This window comes from Chiloscyllium punctatum, chromosome 3, assembly GCF_047496795.1.
Source record: "Chiloscyllium punctatum isolate Juve2018m chromosome 3, sChiPun1.3, whole genome shotgun sequence".
Classification (NCBI taxonomy): domain Eukaryota; kingdom Metazoa; phylum Chordata; class Chondrichthyes; order Orectolobiformes; family Hemiscylliidae; genus Chiloscyllium; species Chiloscyllium punctatum.
In genome coordinates this window covers 158,320,411-158,339,834 of record NC_092741.1, presented here as the reverse complement: position 1 = coordinate 158,339,834, position 19,424 = coordinate 158,320,411, and the positions used below count along the sequence as shown (strand labels likewise).

The 19,424-nt window shown below is 39.9% G+C and overlaps 1 protein-coding gene across 14 annotated transcripts in view; it reads left to right on the top strand.

Moving 5' to 3' along the window:
* Positions 1-19,424, top strand: part of dtnba (dystrobrevin, beta a) — a 516,323-nt gene that overhangs the window by 298,329 nt on the left and 198,570 nt on the right. For all 14 annotated transcript variants that reach the window (XM_072563143.1, XM_072563151.1, XM_072563188.1 and 11 more), the window contains exon 10: positions 3,039-3,125. In XM_072563143.1, coding sequence (XP_072419244.1) covers positions 3,039-3,125 — 87 coding nt within the window. The remainder of the gene's footprint in view (positions 1-3,038; positions 3,126-19,424) is intronic.

Sequence of the window (19,424 nt, the reverse complement as noted above, 5' to 3'; positions counted from 1 at the left end):
GTATTTTCAGGAATACAGAAAACATCACAGCACATCCACACACTGCAAGGTCCTATGAGGTAAAATGACCATGTAGTCTGTTTTTAGTGATGTTAGTTGAGATATATTTATCAGCCAGGGCATGAGGGAGCACTGCTCTGATCTGCTGAGAAATGATGAATTTGGGACATTTTAACGCCATTTGAGATGTTGGATGTGACCTCTGTTGTGCAGCTTGGATAATGTACTCAAGTCTGTGGATGGGCTTGAGCCAACAGGTGTCTGATCAGAGGCGTTGGCAAGGATGCTCCTTGGGGGCAATAAAACGGCAGATGCTGGAAATAAGAAACAACAACTCAGTAGGTCTGGCAGCATCAGTGAAGAGAAGGCAGAGTTAAACTTTCGGGTCTGGTGACCATTGCAGCAATTTCTGTTTTTGTCACAAGTATACTGTTGTTCCCCTCGGTAGAGGCTGCCTGTAGTTTTCAGTAGTAAAATAAAACAGGTTAAACTTGAAGAAAACCAGTTACCTTTCCTACAGCAGTTGCTATGACTTTAGAATTAATAAATCAGAAGTATTTTCCAAGTCAGTCTGTACAAGCCAGTAAAAACTCCCAGAGAAAACGAGCTGGACATTAAGGATCCAGTTTGCTGAAGAAGGATGATGTCAACATTGGAAGTGAGGAGACACAGGCCACTGCACTGGTTTCCAGTTTCTCTCTCCCTGCCTATTTGTATAGCTCTGGTATTGTGTTTGTTATGGACTAGGTCAAACCATTCAAAACATTCTTAAGCAGGCAGCCCAGGTCATAACTTTACAATTTGTTTTGGTAAGTGTACAGTGAAAATTACCTGGATTAAGTTAGCTAGGTTGACTACCAGGTTTTAAAACCGACAAAGATTTATTCACAAAATTACATAATGAAACACAAATAACAGAATAAAGAACCCCTACAGAACTCAGTCTATCTAAATTAAACTTACTTATGCTGTCCTGAATACACACAACAGTCCCAGTAATCAAACCCCCTTTAAAAAACTGTAAAAATAGAACATATGCTTACAGGTTGAAGTTAGAAGGGCAGAAGGAGAGAGAGAGCCAGTTTTCACACAGCTGAACTCCTAACTAGGTTTGAAAAAAAAACCAAGGACATAGTATCCTGGAGAAAAAGAACAGCTTTTAGAGAAAAGAGACCAGCTTAGTGACAGTGTGAGAGGGAGAATAGGGAGTTTATAAGCTGTTTTAGTTGGACATGTTATGTGGCAGTCACTTATTTCAGTTTACTTATAGCTGCCATCTAATTACTTAGATAAATAATATTATTGCTCAGTATAGAAACTTCTTCAGTGCTTTCTGTTAGACTTGATGCGAAAATCAGATAAACTGGGGTATTGTGTGTACTTTAAAAATAAACCTTTCACATTTGATTTGCCTCTGGGAGAAATGGGGCTTAATTTATGGTGTGCTACCCCAGGAGGTTGTAACAAATTAAGAACAATTTTAGATTAAGATTGAACAAGAAATTTAATTTGATATTTTGACTCTTTATTTCGGTACGGTAAATTCTTTGCTGGCTAATTTGAGTCTTCTGTTTATTACCAGTTGGCTCTAATTAAACATTGGATGTATAAAATTACCAAACTTTATAAACTAATGGGGTTAAAAAGTACAGTTTAAGCATTTCCGACTGTAATTGAACACACATATTCATATGAAGCCTTCTATGTTACAGTCTCATGGTGCTCTTAAATGACAGCACCTAGTTTGAGAGCACGATCTGCTTTGAATGATGGAGAGCCATCAGTCTTGATGTTGTTGCCTGCTGTGTTTCACTCTCTTGTGGAATACCCTTTCTCTGTGCAACATGAATACGGCTGTATGCTTTTTGTCACAGTAACCCATTAAAAACAAAGTGTCGAAATTCCCATGAAGTCCAGTCTGCCACCTGGGAGATTTTTGAAAATGTCTTTTGCACTTCTCTGGTTGTGTATTTTACATCTCTCAAAAAGGGTTTTCAGACAATCTCTCCAATCTGGCTGACATCACCGCAAGCGATATTACAGCAGAGAGTTTGTGTTAGTTTCTGCTGGTTTTTCGTGTGCCAAAATCAGCCAAACCAGCTTCAAAGACTAAGAAACTATAAGCTCAAGTTTTGTGTAGTTTAAGTCAAGTTTCCAGGAACTTTAGTGCTGGTTTAAAGCAATAATCAAAGATACTTTGAACCCTGCGAAACTGAATACACGTTCAAGTTATAATAATGAGCATGGTGCATTTCCTTTGGGAAAGGCCTGGATATTAAACTTTCTTTCAGGTGCTCAGGTATTAGTGATCATGTTTTCAAATGTTTTTTAAGAAACTGACTTGTGCGTACCAATGAAACTGGTAAATTGTTCAAAATGATCACTGAAGGTAAGTTTAAGTTTCAGTGATTTTGGATGTGTTTAGTTGAGTAAAAAACTAAAGAGAATTGCAGATGCTGTAAATCAGAAACAAAAACAGAAATTGCTGGAAAAGCTCAGTTCTGAGGAAGGGTCATTAGACCTGAAACGTTAACTCTGATTTCTCTCCACAGATGTTGCCAACTCTGCTGAGATTTTCCAGCAATTTCGGGTCCAGTTGAGTAGTGAAGTTCATTAACAATGCCTACATTTTATAATTAGCCTATTTTCATTTATATCAATAAAATGCTATCAGATTATTACTCTTAAAAGATTTTTTTTAATTCAAAGGGAGAATAAAGATAATTGCTTTCTAGTGTACTCCTCAGTTGTGCTGGTTCATGGATGCTCTTCTGTGCAGAAACCTGAGCTGTAACTTCACACTAACAAACTAGTCAAATTTCAAAGTCAGAATTGTTTTGTATTGAATTGTGTCTTAAAGCTGGCTTATTAAAGTTCCCTCATCCATGCAGGATACTGACAATTCTTCCTTGGACATTTATAAAGGAACAACTTGGATATTGATATTTGAAGTTACAAGCTGGTCAGTCTGGAACAGTTCTAGCATATAACTGCGATGGGATTCTTGCTGAAATGTATTTTTCTTTTCTTCATTGTAGCCCCCAACAACGTTCTTTGCCAAACATGAATGATACAGTGGTGTCCCACTCAGTCTTGTCCTCTGGAGCACCTACTCCTACTAAAAGGTATGTCAGAATTGCCTTTCAATAATTTGTTATATGATCATACAGTTTAGGAGAGGGGAAAGCCCATTGAGCCTTTTCCACTGATCATAGTTGATCGAATTATTTCGTCTACTCTTGATAATGTTTCACATCTTTGCTAATATAGAATTTATCCACCTCTACCTTAAAAATATTCAAGGACTCTCCCGTTAGAAAATGTTTCCAAAATCCTGTTAGAAAATGTTTCTCTTCACCTCTTATTTAAATGGATAATTCCTTACTTGTAAGCAGTGATCCTTGGTTCTACGTTCTCCCACAAGAAGAATATCCTTGGATGTAGGTTTGCTCGCTGAGCTGGAAGGTTCATTTTCAGACGTTTCATCACCATACTAGGTAACATCTTCAGTGAGCCTCCGATGAAGCTTCGTCCAGAGTCTCACTGAAGCTGTTACCTAGTATGGTGACGAAACGTCTGAAAATGAACCTTCAGCTCAGCGAGCTTACCTACATCCAAAACCTCAACCTGAGCGATAAATCTTCTCAAAGCCCGCTGAGAACATCCTTTCCACATCCGTCCTGTCAACCCCCTCAGTATCTTGTATGGTTCAATGAAGTCTCCTCTTACCCTTCCATCCTCCAGCATATGCACACCTGGCCTGTCCAGGCTTTCCTTTGAAGAAAACCTGTCCCACTCCCAGCATTTGTCTAATGAACATTCTCTGAGCTAGTTCCAATGTATTTACATCACCCTTCACAGTACTCCAGTGTCATCTCACCAACGAACCATAAACTGCCTTCCATAAATGTAACATGCTGTTAGATTGTCTTATTAGTTGCCATACCTACATACGAACCATTTGCAATCCATTCCCTAGGACAGCCAGATCCCTCTGCATCTCAGAGCCCTCCAATCTCACTATTTAGATAATATGCTCCTTTTTTATTCTTCCTGCCATAGTGGATAAGTTCACATTTTCCTAAAGCAAATCTTAGCAGGACTTATACACTTAATGGCAACATCCTAGGGAGTATTGCTGAACAAAGAGACCTTGGAGTGCAGGTTCATAGCTCCTTGAAAGTGGAGTTGCAGGTAGATAAGATAGTGAAGAAGGCATTTGGTTTGCTTTCCTTTATTGGTCAGAATATTGAGTACAGGAGTTGGGAGGTCATGTTGCGACTGTATAGGACGTTAATTTGTACACTTTTGGAATATTGTGTGCAATTCTGGTCTCTTTCCTAATAGAAGGATGTTTTGAAACTTGAAAGGGTTCAAAAAAGATTTACAAGGATGTTGCCAGGGTTGGAGGATTTGAACCTATAGAGAGAGGCTGAATAGGCTGGGTCTGTTTTCCCTGGAGCGTCAGAGGCTGAGGGGTGACTTTGTAGAAGTTTATAAACCCATGATGGACATGGATAGGATAAATAGACAAAGTCTTTTTCCTGGGGTGGTGGAGTCCAGAACGAGAGGGCATAGGTTTAGGATGAGAGACCTAAGGGGCAATGTTTTCATGCAGGGAATGGTCCAAGTATGGAATGAGCTGCCAGAGGAAGTTGTGGAGGCTGGTACAATTACAGCATTTAAACGGCATCTGGATGGGTATATGAACAGGAAGGGTTGAGAGGGATATGGACCGGGTTCTGGTAAATGGGATTAGATTAGGTTGGGATATCTGGTCAGCATGGATGAGTTGGACCGAAGGGTCTGTTTCTGTGCTATACATCTCTATGACTCTATGACTGTATAACTGCAGATGCTGTAAATCAGAAACAAAAACCATAATTGTTGGAAAGGCTCAACAGGTCTGACAGTATCTCTGGAGCAAATCACCATCCTGAGCAAGGGTCACTTGACTGAAAATGTTAACTCTGATTTCTCTTCACAGATACTGCCAGACCTGCTGAGTTTTTCCAGCAATTTCTGTTTTTTTCCCACATTATATTCCACTTAACTGATCTTTGCCCATTCCCTTAGTCTGTCTATATCCCTTTGTTAGTCTCCTTATATCCTCTTCACCACCTCTTCTCCCACCCCTCATCAGCAAACTTAGCTATCACACGTCTGTCCTTTCGGAAAAATATTGTGAAACTTGAAAGGGTTCTGAAAAGATTTACAAAGATGTTGCCAGGGATGGAGGATTTGAGCTACAGGGAGAGGCTGAACAGGCTGGGGCTGTTTTCCCTGGAGCGTCGGAGGCTGAGGGGTGACCTTATAGAGGTTTACAAAATCATGAGGGGCATGAATAGGATAAATAGACAAAGTCTTTTCCCTGGGGTCGAGGAGTCCAGAACTAGAGGGCATAGGTTTAGGGTGAGAGGGGAAAGATATAAAAGAGACCGAAGGGGTAACTTTTTCACACAGAGGGTGGTACGTGTATGGAATGAGCTGCCAGAGGATGTGGTGGAGGCTGGTACAATTGCAACATTTACGAGGCATTTGGATGGGTATATGAATAGGAAGGGTTTGGAGGGATATGGGCCGGATGCTGGTAGGTGGGACTAGATTGGGTTGGGATATCTGGTCGGCATGGACGGGTTGGACCGAAGGGTCTGTTTCCGTGCTATACATCTCTATGACTCTAAGTCATTTCAAGGTGAGCTTCCCACAGTGGTAATATGTGGCACATGGATCAATCAGAAAAGGTTCCATTTATGCTGACTTTATTTCTTTTTATCCAATCTGTTACCCCATACAAAATGAGCTTTTACCTTCCACAATAACCTCTGGTGTGGAATTTTATCAAATGCCCTCTGGAAATTCAAGTACAGTACATCCAATGGTTCGACTTCATGACAACATGTCACTTCCTCAAAGAGCTCCAATAAATTGGTCAAACATGATTTCCTTTTCACAAAATCATGCTCAAACTGCCTGGTTATTGTGAATTTCCAGTCGCCTGCTGTAACACCTTTATTAATAGATTTTAACATCCTCCTTCTGACAGACATTAAACTGACCAGCCAACGGTTTCACAATTTCTATTTCCATCTGATTCTGAGTAACAGAGTTGTGGACGTGGGGACAATTACAGAGTTTAAAACGCATTTAGAAAAGTACATGAATAAGAAATGTTTGGAGGGATTTGGGCTAAGCACAGGCAGGTGGGACTAGTTTAGGGACTATTTGGGATTATGATTGGCATGGATTGGTTGGACCAAAGGGTCTGTTTCTGTGCTGCATGACTCTATTTGCAATATTAAATCTAATGGAAACTTCCCCAAATCTGGAAAATGTTTGAAATTAAAACCAATGCAATTATTAGTTTGCTAGCCTCTTTTAGAACCTACATACCCAACAATTTGTTTAATGAATGTAATCAAGTTGGTTTCCATTTCCTGATTTACAACTATTTCTGGGATGTTTCTCAAATTCTCTATCGTGAAGATAGATCATGATACATGTTCAGTGCTGCCTTTCTGTCTTTATTTTCCATGTTAATTTCCCTGGCTCACTTCTTACAGGTACAATGTTTATTTTGTTAACTCCTTTTTAGGATATTTATAAAAGCTCTGCCTATCGGTTATTTCCAGTGAATTTTTTCTTGTTTACTTATTTTTCCCTTCTGTTTAATTTTTCAGTTGTTCTTTGCATTCTTTTGTTTTCTCCATATCTTCTGACTTGCCACCCATCTTTGTGTAATTGTATTTTTTAAATTATAGGTGTTTTCCTTAAGTCTGATACTATCTTTAACTTTTTTTCTCATTAGAATGTACCTATTTCAGTTCTATTTGTGACAGTGTGAAAGTTGTACAGTATTGTCAGGAAAAAACATTTTTTCCTCTTTATCAAAGACTATTTGTCACTAGAAACACTTCTCCTCTTCATCCAGGCACCAGCAAAACTCTGATTTTTGTTCTTGGAGTAGTGTTGACCTGGTGATTGGATATTATGACTTTAGCCTGCTATACAGTTAAAGTTCTGTTGCTGATGCAAAAATCCCTTAGCAGACTTTTGTGTCTAACGTTCTTTTACGCAAAGAAGTACTGTTCAAATTCTGTGTTCTCGATGTATACTGTAGTGGTGCTGTACTACTTTTACAACTTTAAAACAAATGTTTTTCTGGCTATGGATCTTGCATTTGCGAGCTACCTTGTAGGCAATGAACATACAGCTTTGCAAGGTTCAGATTAGTTTAGATTTACTGATCTCTAGCTCAACTTATGAGTTAGAATGTGAATTTTTTCCCTTCCTTTCCTTTGCTCTGAACTTAATAACTTAGAGAATCATTGCAGTCAGAGTTAATTTGTCAATCCAGCATATTCTGAAGATGTTTTACGGTCTAACAAATTTGCAATATTTTTGTTTCTGCACTACCTGAATGACATGTGCAAGGTGGTGCCTTTACGTTTCTACCTTTATCTCTGTATGTGTTGTCTAGTTCTATACAGTCTGTTTTCTAGGAGTAGGTGACACTGGCTTTGCCAGCATTTATTCTCCATCCCACTTCCCCTTGAGAAAGTGATTGTGAGCTGCGTTGTTAAATTGCTGTAGTCCATGTGGTATAGGTGCCCTTCAGTGCTGTTAGGGAGGGAGTCCCAGACTTTTGACCCAGTAGCAGGAATGACTAGACAGTTCCAGCTCAGGATGGTGTGAGATTTGGGAGGGAACTTTCAGGTTGTGGTGTTCTTGGGCACCACTTGTGTTGTGAGTTGGGAAGGTGCTGTTAAAGGAGCCTTGGTGTGTTGCTACAGTACATGTTGTAGATTGTACATGCTGTTGCTACTACGTGCCAATGATGAAGGGAGTGAATGTTAAATGTGAAGCCAGAGTCATGAGTGTGGTGCTGGAAAAGCACAGCAGGTCAGACAGCATCAAAGGAGCAGGAGAATCGATATTTCGGACATGAACCCTTCAAATTCCTGATGAAGGGCTTATGCCCGAAACGTCCATTCTCCTGCTCCTCGGATACTGCTTGACCTGCTGCGCTTTTCCAGCACCACATTCTCGACTCTGATCTCCAGCATCTGCAGTCCTCACTTTCTCCTAAAATGTGGAGCCAATCAAGTATAGCAGGGCACTTCATCGAATGATTACTATCTGGAGATGGCCAGCAAAACATACGCATTTCTTTTCTGGAATTTCACTGTGTACTTCTGTGGCAAGGAATCTGGAGAAAAAGAATATTTTCCTCTACACAAATTGCTAATTAATTAATCTTATCAGATATCGTTCAAGGTGTGTGACACAATTTATTTGAAAAGGTTTCATTTCTGAGTCCAAGCGAGTTACATAAAAAGTTACAAAATAAGGCTTTGATAACCATGGGCCCTTTTAGCTTTCACCAAACATGGAGGCTGTTTCAGAAAATAGTGACAGTAATTTTAAGTGTTTTGAGGTATAAATGCTTCTATTCTGCTAATGTTGTATTGATTGAAATCATCTATGTGTTGCCAAATGTCTCCAGTTGTGTGGAACAAGCTTTGTTAAACACTAATTTCCAGCCGACTGAAACCACCACTTTACAAATCAGAATCAGGAAATATTGGGAAAAAAAATTCTTGAAATATTCCAAATATGTGACAACATTGACTTGAGTTTTATTCCATGAGTATTTTTGCAGCACTTTAATTTGAAACGAAGTGCATTGTTTGTTAATGAAAGCTGTCGACAAATGTCAGATTGCAGAGGAGAGCTGGTCACACAGCAGGTTTTTACAGCCTCACCTTGTTAGCAGCTGCTTTTAAGTTGAGCAGCAACGGATCGAGGCAACTCCTGCATAACAGGCAAAAAGGTGCTTAAATGAAATCAGTTGTGGAATTCCATTAAAAACCTGCTCCTTTTTGTGGAGTGTTTGACATCTAAACTGCAACTCTGGCCATAAATATGGCATGTATAGAAAATTCTAAGATTTACATCAGTGATGTGCAGTTATTGATGAAAGCATGCTGTTAAAATTTAACTCTGTATCCAACTTGTCTAAATTATATAAAAAATTGCTTGATGCTGACATCAAAAGGCAAATCTTGAGTTAAAGGTGTGATTCAATAACATCTAAACTTTATTCCCATTTTACTCATTACTTAACTGTATGGTTAACAAATGCAGTTGGCTTGTGTATGGTGTATTACTAGTTAATTCTTCTGCTACAGTAAAATCCAGATGAAGGCACGCCATTATTCATTGGCCTTGTCACATATACATTTACTCAGATTCACTGTATCTGTGAAAAAATAATTCTCCTTTCTGCTTCTCGCTATCAGTTAAAAGCAGTTATCAGTTGGACTGTCAAACACTTGGGGTTCAAAAAGCATAGTGCAAGATTTTGTTGCAGTGATGCATGTTCTGAGATAAAGCACGATTTAAAACTATATTGCATAATATATATGCTACTGAACCTTCAAAAGAAGTTAATCTTTTCCTTGACATCGGACTGGATGTTTTCTTGATCGGAAAGATTAAACTCTGAAATGGCCAATCCCTAACAGGAAAGCAAAGTAAATGATTTTTTTCTGCTCTGTTAAATGACTGTTATAATCATTTTGAAAACAAAAAAACATCAATATAGAGTTACAGAGACTTCAGCACAGAGTTGGATAGGTGAGAAAGCATGAAATGAGAAAAGGCAAGTTGTCCTAACAAGCTCAATTCCTTCACAGATGGTGGACCATTTGCCCTTTTTATCAGCTTCCAGTGTGCTCCTGATCATCTTTGTTCATAGCTATGAGCTCCAATGACCCAGGACCGTTCTCATACCAGGGAATACTGGAGTTGGAACAGTCTCCCAAATATTCCAATCGGAGCTGACTTATCCACTTACCTTTCCATGACTTCTGCGCTAGAAATTCCTGGACAGGAGTGTCCTGTTATAAAGCTGTTTGGGAATTGACAGATCCAGAAGCAAAGATGAACTTTTAGAAGCTGCTGCTCCTCCGTTTTGCAGCAGCCACTGTGCTGTGAGGTTTAAAACATCCAGCAGCTCGGCTGGACACTGGGACAGCTCAGCTGAAAGGCGCGGGTGGTAATGTCAGCTAAGTGTTGGAATAGGCTGGCATTCGATTGAGGGGTTAGAGTGCTAGGTGTGTGAGGGACATAGTGGAATGGAGGTTTGAAGTTGGTGATGGTTTATGCAATGCCAGCTTCCAGTTAGGGGTCATGATGGGGTTCAATAGGTGGGAGAGGGAATTAGTTTCAGGTTTGGAGGAGGGATGTTAATGGGCCAGTCTCAGTTTAATAGCAGATTTGGGTGGAGGCAGGTGAGGTGGTGTTGGTTTAATCTTTACCCAGGACTGAGAGTAGGTTACTTTCCACAGGTAACTATTAAACTCAGGTGATCTGGAGCCCTCCAAATTATCTGATTTTATTGGACTATTTCAGGCAATTCTCAATGGGCTCCATTGTATTGGACCCAATGTGCAGCTCCCATCTAACCTGCTCTGGCAAATCTCTGGTCATGAGAATATCTGCGCTGTTACATATATCATGTATGAATACTTAAATGATCGAGCTATATGTGAACTCAATGATGGCACTTGGGTTACCTGCAGAAGGATCCTACATGACTCATGGCCAGGAGAATCTGTATAAGCCTCATACTGTGAGTCTGTAACATCATAAATGTGGAATGTAATATTGTGGAATTGGCTGAATGCGCCTAATTCATTAATTATTAATGATGTACAACTAAATTAAAACAGAGTGTACCAATTTTTGTTCTACTAGAATGTGATAAAAGGGTTCTTGGTCCACAATGTTAGTGTCCCTACGTCTGCTCCAGAGGTGTCCAATGACAGCACTGAACAGTTTAATTAACAAAGTAGTTTCATATAAAAAGCTTATCTTTAGCTAAAATCTCAAAACCATATATCACAAATTAAAACAGTAAGTATTTATGTAACGATCCCTCATCCATTTTCTAACCTTGTCTAATAATTAATATGCAATTAATCATGACAGAACTAATTAATGGAAGTGCCATGAATTTACCAAAAATAAAGACTTTCTCTTTATCCAGAAACTCCCTATAAGCTGCGCTGCTTTAAGAAACCCAGAGCCTGTGTTATTGCCTACATTGTTGTGATGTGAAACACAGCAAATTCTTTCAGATAACTTGACATTAGGGTCAGAAGGCTGCATCAGAAGCAAGCAGAACGTGACCATCTTTGGGCAGGCTAAATGGCTGCTCTGTCTTTACTTGGAAAAATGAACATTTTAGTCATATTCTGTAGTTGTGGCAAACTCTGCTAATGGGTTTAAGCAGAAGATGGGCAGTACTCCAGTTTCCTCTGGACAGAAGAGCTGTGAGAGCCAGCAATGTAGCACATACCTGCAAATCCTGTGTCACCTCCGAGGACCACCTGTTTGATTATTTATAACGTTAAAAATCACACAACAGATTATAGTCCAACGGGTTTATTTGGAAGTTTTAGCTTTTGGAGCACTGCTATAAATAAAGCTGTTGGACTATAACCTGGTGTTATGTGATTTTTAACTTTGTCCACCCAAGTCCAACACCGGCACATCATGATTACTTATAATACCGTGATCTCTGACATTGAGATACAAGTGGAAAAGAAGACGGTCTGACCAGGTATAATAGCTTCATTGACACATTTCTTCAGAATGAACCACAGAAAAAAATGTATTTTTGTTTGAGGCATGACTTTCCAATTTTACAGTAACTGTGTTGTTACTGTAAAATTCTAATTGTATAGGATCCTTAACCCAAACCCAGATGTTGCTAGCTTAATGAGTTTTTGAAACTCGTCATTTGAATGTCGTCAACATATTACTACACTTTAGTGATAGCATCACTGACATTTAACTACTTGTGTTTTAAATATGCTTTGGATTCAACTAAATTAATGAAAATATAAGTTGTGACATTGAAACATTCATAATGGTGAATTTTAACTGCTTTTAGATATTCTGGTTCAAGCAGTTTTTTTTAAAAAGAGACATTGTTCTTGGTTCATGTCCAAAGGCAGGTGTATCCTGAATTAAATACAATGCAGTTGGTTTCGCTGGAGCATTGACATTGTCATATCCCCCAACAAGACAGCACTGTTGTAATTATATTTTAATAATTGCAGGTGCTGGAAATCAGAAACCAAAACAAAAATTGCCAAAGAAATCTCAGCAGGTCTGACAGCATCTGTGAAGAGAAATCAAAGTTAATGTTTTGGGTCCAGTGACCCTTCAGTTCTTGCATTCTGAAAAAGGGTCACTGGACCCAAAACATTAACTTTGATTTCTCTCCCCAGAAAGTGCCAGACCTGCTGAGATTTTCCAGCAATTACTGCCGTAATTCTCCTTCATTAAAATTTAACTTTTAAATTTACTAACTAGATTGAAGTCACAGCATTTTGTTTGAAGTTCAAGTGTTGCTGTGCATTCCTGTCTCTGCTTTGTCCCTCTGCACTCACAATCTGAGGGGAACACAATACCTGACAACTCCTGCTAAAGCCTCTGAAACTGGGATCTATAAAACATTTGATATTGGGAAAAAGTAACTCACTGATTAATGTTCTGTCTTTGGGGAAACAACTTCAAGGCCTGGCTCATTAATATGATAGATGCATTTCGTCATGTATTTGTGAATGTAAAAGTTGTCAAGCAATTCTGAAAGATGCTTTGAAGCGCGAAGCTTGCACTGTTAGCCAGCATATGGACAACTGGGACCTACAATTAACAATGACAACTGAGATTAGAAAAAATAATTGAACCCACCAAATCAATGTTGGTTGAAAGACAAATAGTCATTTTTGTTTTGGCCAGTATATTTCCATGATTCATCTTTCATTTTTTGTGTCTCATCATATACAGTATATTTGACTGAAACTGTACTGGCTACTGCTGTGGAGTGGGGGAAGTTATTACCTAGAAATGTGAACTATCAAGTTTAATTTGTCTTGTTCATCTGGAGATCATTCATGACTTAGTCTTGCAGATTACAGGGCATGTGTTCATCTTGAACTTTGAGGGATTAATGTAACTAGAATAAGTTCTCTGAGAATAGAAATACATAAAGTTATGAGAGGCACTGTTAGGGTGGATTGTTGTAGCCTTTTACTCAGAGTGGAAATGTAAAATACTAGTTTTAAGATGAGAGGGGAAAGTTTAAGTGGATGGGTGAGGCAAGTTTTTTTACACAGAGGGTGGTAGGTGCAGGAGAGATGGTAGAAGCAGATATGATATCATAGTTTAAGAGGCATTTAGACAAACACATGAACAGGCAGGAAATACAGAGATAAGTTAAGAATGGCATAATGGGCCAAAGGGCCTGTTCATGTTTGGACTGTTCGATGTCCACTACAATAGTAGCTCCTGTTTAACAGTGCCAGATTACTGGAATGGGAAGAACAGAATTTGTTGAACTGGCTTGACCAAAGCTAAGCAGCCCTGCTATTGTAGGAGAGGAACCAAAGAGCCACTTTGAGTTCAATTGGTGTGAATTGGTTCAGTTTAGAATGAACTAATGATGCATTGTAACAATTTATAAATGTTATAAGTACATCCTGATATGAACACTTTTTCCTCGGGCAACATTTATTCAAGATAATTTCGATAATTTGGGAGAGGTTGAAGTTATAGACATGTTGTGGAGGTGCCGGTGTTGGGTTGGGGCAGACAAAGTCAAAAATCATATGACCCCAGGTTATAGTCCAACAGGGTTATTTGAATCGACAGCTTTCAGAGCCCTGCTCCTCCTCCAGATTAGTTACTGAGAAAGAAGACATCAGGCACAGAATTTAAAAGATCAAAAGATCATACAACTGATGTGAATGTCTTGAACAAACCTAGACAATTAGTTGTTCAGTCTTAACGCAGTTAGAATTGAGATGCAGATTTTGATTGATTAATATGTAAATCCCAGAATTTATTTTAAGTCACTGCCCCGAGATAACTTAAGGCTTTGTCGATATAAAAGAGGTGACATTCAGGTCAGACATGCATTGTAGGTGAGAGGCCTTGTTTAGAGTCTGTCTGTGTCTTCACCTGGAGTCAGGCTGGTTTTATTTCAAGTAGGAATTTATAAAATATCACATTGACTAACTGACTACAGATTGGTTTTTGAACAAAGTAGAATGTATTTGCAAATACAAATCTACAAATGCAAATTCACCCCATAGACTTATATGCACGTGTGTGTGTGTGTATGGAGGGGTGAGAGAAAGAGAGTGTGTGCACTTGAGAGAGAGGGTATGTGCGAGAGAAAGTGTGTGTATGAGAGAGGGTCTATGTAAGTATGTATCTGTATGTGAGAGTGTATAGTGTGATGGGGTCACCTGTATTGAGAAAGCGAGGAACTGCAGATGCTGGAGGTCAGGCGAGAGTGTGGTGCTGGAAAAGCACAGCAAGCCTGGCAGCATCCAAGGAGCAGGACAATCAACATCTTAGGTGTAAGCCCTTCCTCAGAAATGGACCCAAGATCCCGGTTGAGTTATAGATATTCAAAGCATGATTAAATCTGAAAGAGGAGTACTAAATTGATTTGCCCATCTACATAATTTCCACTGGCTTGGCTTGTATTTTTTATATAGTTATGAGTCATGGAGCTGTAACTGATTGATAGATGCTGCAATTGAATATAACATTGAATGTTTCTCCCAATAAGCTAGAGGCTATTACTAATTTTCTCTGCCACACAAATTCCTTGACTGATTCTATTAAGATTAAAATAAAGTGTCCATAAAGATCTTAATTTATTTGCAGGAATTTCTACCATGGACTTGAGCTGAAATGCCCTGTGCACATTATTTTCAGAATTAAGAGACTGAAAGTCTATCAAGATGTATAAAGCAGGCCGTGAGCTTGTTGTTTTGGGGAGTATAGCTGATTTAATTATGATTTGGGACGTTACTAAGAATTTGCTTTCACATCACTTTGCGGTATCACTGCATCACTATGATGAAGAAGATCAACTCTGTAAGGAAAATGAGTAGACGAGCTAATGGACAGATTAAAATTGAGCAGTGAGAAAATATCACCGATTTATGAAAAAATGTTTGCACAGAAAAATTTAACTTAAACTTCAGTTCATCCAATTGACATTGTTTTGGAACTTTGGAAGAATCTTTTAGGTTCTTTCTTGTCTACTGTAAGAATTATCTGCTTTGCAAAACAAAATTGTACTTTGGTCTTTGGAGAATTTTTACCCATTATAACGGTCATTGAAATCAGTTACACTGTTCTTGTACATCAATCTTGGTTCAGTGTTGATGCTCTTGCCTCTCCTGAGTATTTGAGTCAGAAATTTGCCAATTTAAGCTACAAGTGTGGAACATATTGTACATTACCCAGATTGACACTTGTGCAGTACTGAGGAAAGGCTGTGATGTTGGAGATGCTGCCATTAAGATGACCCATTCAACTGTGACTCTGTCTTCCAGTTTACGCGCATGTAAACGTCTTCCTGGTTCTTTATTTGAAGAAAATTAGGCCTGAAGCTAACATTCATGCCTCAACACACATCACCAGAACAGCTTGATGATACATTTATCTAATTTTTGGTCCTGAGACTTCACAATACACAATTGGCTACCACTTCTTTCCACACAGCAGTGCTGTTTCATAAAGAAATTGTAGAGTTTTTCTTCCTGAGTATTGTTAAAGATTAACAAAATTATGTTCCCCATTTTACTTTCACTTCACCATTATTCATATTGAGTGAGTTAATCAGTTATCTGTAATCACACCCATATGTTGCTCCTGCATGATCTCAGTTAATATCCTTATTGTGTCATATTTTGAGTCCTCGGCAGTCATAATAATTAAATTCTCAATCACAGGTCCCGTTTTATATTTTGCTGCTGTGCTCCTTTCAGAATGTCTTGGGGATGGGGAAAGGTTCCTTTTTAAGTGGAAAAGAAATGGAGGATTTCAATACTCTAGCACACAAGAAACCATTCCCCTTTGTTATTAAAATCATAGAGTTATACAGCATGGAAACAGACCTTTCGGTCCAACATATCAATGCCGACCAGATATCCTACCTAATCTAGTCCCATTTGCCGGCACCCGGCCCATATCCCCCTCAACCCTTCCTATTCATATATCCATCCAGATGCCATTTAAATGTTGTAACTGCACCTGCCTCCAACACTTCCTCTGGCAGCTCATTCCATATATGCACCACTGTCTGCATGAAAACGTTAACAAATAAATGGCTGAATGATCCCATTTTAAGCCAAACTGTTTATCAAGTGAGATTTGTGGTGCCCTGCCCATCATATAGCTCATAGCAGCTTTTCTCACACAATCATCTGCTCTTCACCTTATTTGTGATGCCCCTGTGTTCACCCTTCCCAGGGAATCATGCAGTAGGAGGATGTGGAAGAGCTCAGTATTGTCAGGAGCTTCCAGCATTAATGCTGCTACTTCAGATACTGCAGATTACAGGGCGGCATGGTGGCTTAGCGGTTAGCCAGGTTCGATTCCAGCCTCGGGTGACTGTCTGTGTGGAGTTTGCACATTCTCCCTGTGTCTGTGTGGATTTCCTCCGGGTGCTCCGGTTTCCTCCCACAATCCAAAGATGTGCAGTTCAGGTGAATTGGCCATGCTAAATTACCCATTGTGTTCAGGGATGTGCAGGATAAGTGCATTAGTCAGGGGTTCATGTCAAATAATAGGGAACGGGAATGGATTTGTGTTGAATATCTTCAGAGGGTCGGTACATAGAACATAGAACATAGAACAATACAGCACAGAACAGGCCCTTCGGCCCACGATGTTGTGCCGAACTTCTATCCTAGATTAAGCACCCATCCATGTACCTATCCAAATGCCGCTTAAAGGTCGCCAATGAATCTGACTCTACCACTCCCTCGGGCAGCGCATTCCATGCCCCCACCACTCTCTGGGTAAAGAACCCACCCCTGACATCTCCCCTATACCTTCCACCCTTCACCTTAAATTTATGTCCCCTTGTAACACTCTGTTGTACCCGGGGAAAAAGTTTCTGACTGTCCACTCTATCTATTCCTCTGATCATCTTATAAACCTCGATCAAGTCACCCCTCATCCTTCGCCGTTCCAACGAGAAAAGGCCGAGAACTCTCAACCTATCCTCGTACGACCTACTCTCCATTCCAGGCAACATCCTGGTAAATCTTCTCTGCAAGTATGGACTTGTTGGGCCGAAGGGCCTGTTTCTACACTGTAGGGAATCTAAAAAGAGAACAGCTAGAGACCATTGCTCACTCCGTGATGCTATACCACTGTTCATTCAGGAAATGGTCGGCTCACTCCTGGTTTTTGCAGACAGGGACTTGGAGGTGCTGGTGTAAGGTGCAGAGAAGGACAGCCCTCTTTCCTGCTTCCTGCCAAAACAGGCTCTATCACTCAGGTAGTGAGCTGGGTCAGTGCAGTGCCCAGGTTAAAAGGAGTACCTGCAGTGCAGGAAGAAGTATTATGATCGAGTTCATTCCACAAGGGTAAGTAAGTACCAGTACTTTCTCTCTGCACTAACAGGACCATCACTACTCATTCTGCCTCAGTCACTGCAAACACACCTCAGCAACTCTCATGGATCATAACTCTATTTTGTATGGATCTTGTCTTTTCTGTGGTTCTCATCTGCTTCATCCTCCCAAGCCATTAACCTTTCCTGCTCATTCCTAATTACTCACTGGGGACACTTCATCACCTCTCTTGATTCTCTCCTTATCCTACATCATCTCAAACTACTCTTTCAGCATACACAGGTCCCCCACTTGTCTCACTACAGAACCCAAGTGTAATCCGCAGACTGGTTGTTCTTAGAGGCTTGACCATGGCCCACTCCCTACAGGGTCAGTGCACAGTCCTCAAACTCTGGGAGGAACAAGTGTCTGGATCACCGTAGGGAGTTTCCTGGATTGGAATTGGATGTGCCCCTTTACTGACTTTTGACCCCTTGAACCCTTTGAAGGATAGCTCCCCACTGACTTTCAGATGGGCCATTTGGTTGAAACACTTGCCACATAAACTGCGAGCATATGCCCTGGTATAGCACAACATACCACATAGACATATCAAACGATCATTCTCTTGACGGATCCATAATCCAAGCTGGCTCTGTCTCCCTCTGCACTAAAAAGAACTGGAAGCCAAAGGTGCTATCAATCTCCAAATAAGCATAATGTGAGGAGACTAGGCAACCAAGTTAAAAGCTCTAAAACGTATCTTACTTAGATTCACAGGATGTGTTTGTGTTCAAGTGTGTAGGTGACCTGGAAGAGTTAGGCAAGTCTGAGGACTCAACATAAGTTTCAGTTGTTTTCATTCTTGCTGTGTTTTCCCTACTTTTTTGCCATTTCCCATGCCATTCTAGGGAGGGAAACATCTACTTACAGTCACTTCTCTTGGTATCTGTATTCATATTGTGGCGAAAAAGTGTAGTGATTCTCCAAATCACTGTTGCTTAATTTAACTCACCTAATAGTTTAACATTGAACAGTGTGGTCGAGATAATTTCATATTTGCTCCTCATTTTGTGCTGGGTTATCAAATATTAGGCAGGGTAGTATTACCTATTAGTTTCTTGCAAGAGACTTTATTAAGTGCTTGCTTCAATTAAAGTGACCTACATCAGTCACTCCATCCTGAAAGTCTAAGTTAGTTACCTCCTCGCAGCAGTCAATAAACATTTTTCTCAGTTAACATTGCGGGTCCAGTAACTCTTCTACAAACTGTGTGACTGCCCATTTTGGATCAAAAGCAATAGGTCAGGGTACTTTCTCGATGATGTAGAGTTTAATACAGTGGATGCTTAAAGAGACCTGGGGGTTGGATGCATAAATCTTCAACATGCCACAAACAGGTGCAGAAAATAATCAAGAAAGCTGAGGGAATGTTGACCTTTCTGTTGAGAGAGCTGGAATATAAGGATGCAGAAGTTAGGGTGTAGTTATACAAAAGATGGTTAGACCCCACTTGGAAAACTGAGAGCAGACCTGAGCCCCACACCTGAAGGACAGCTTGGCCTTGGAGGGAGTACAATGCAAGTTTGCAAGAATGATAGCTGGACTTCAGGGATTAAATTAAGAGTAGGGATTATACCATTAGGTCTGTTTTCTCTAGAATTTAAATGTTTAAGAGTAATCTGATTGAATTATTCAAGATAATAAGAATACTTTGCTTTAACATCCACAAGTGAGAGGGACCATGTTGTTTGTGAGGACAGCGTGACACAGGCTGATATGCTCAAACAGATTGATGTTAAGAAAGAGGATGTTCTGGAAGTTTTGAAAAACAGGATGGATAAGTCCCCTGTGCCAGACGGGATAAACCCAAGGTTACCACAGGAAGTGAGGGAAGAAATTGCTGCATCTTTGGAGATAATCTTTGCTTCCTCACTGTCCACTGGAGTAGTGCGAGACAATGGAAGGGTGGTAAATGTTATT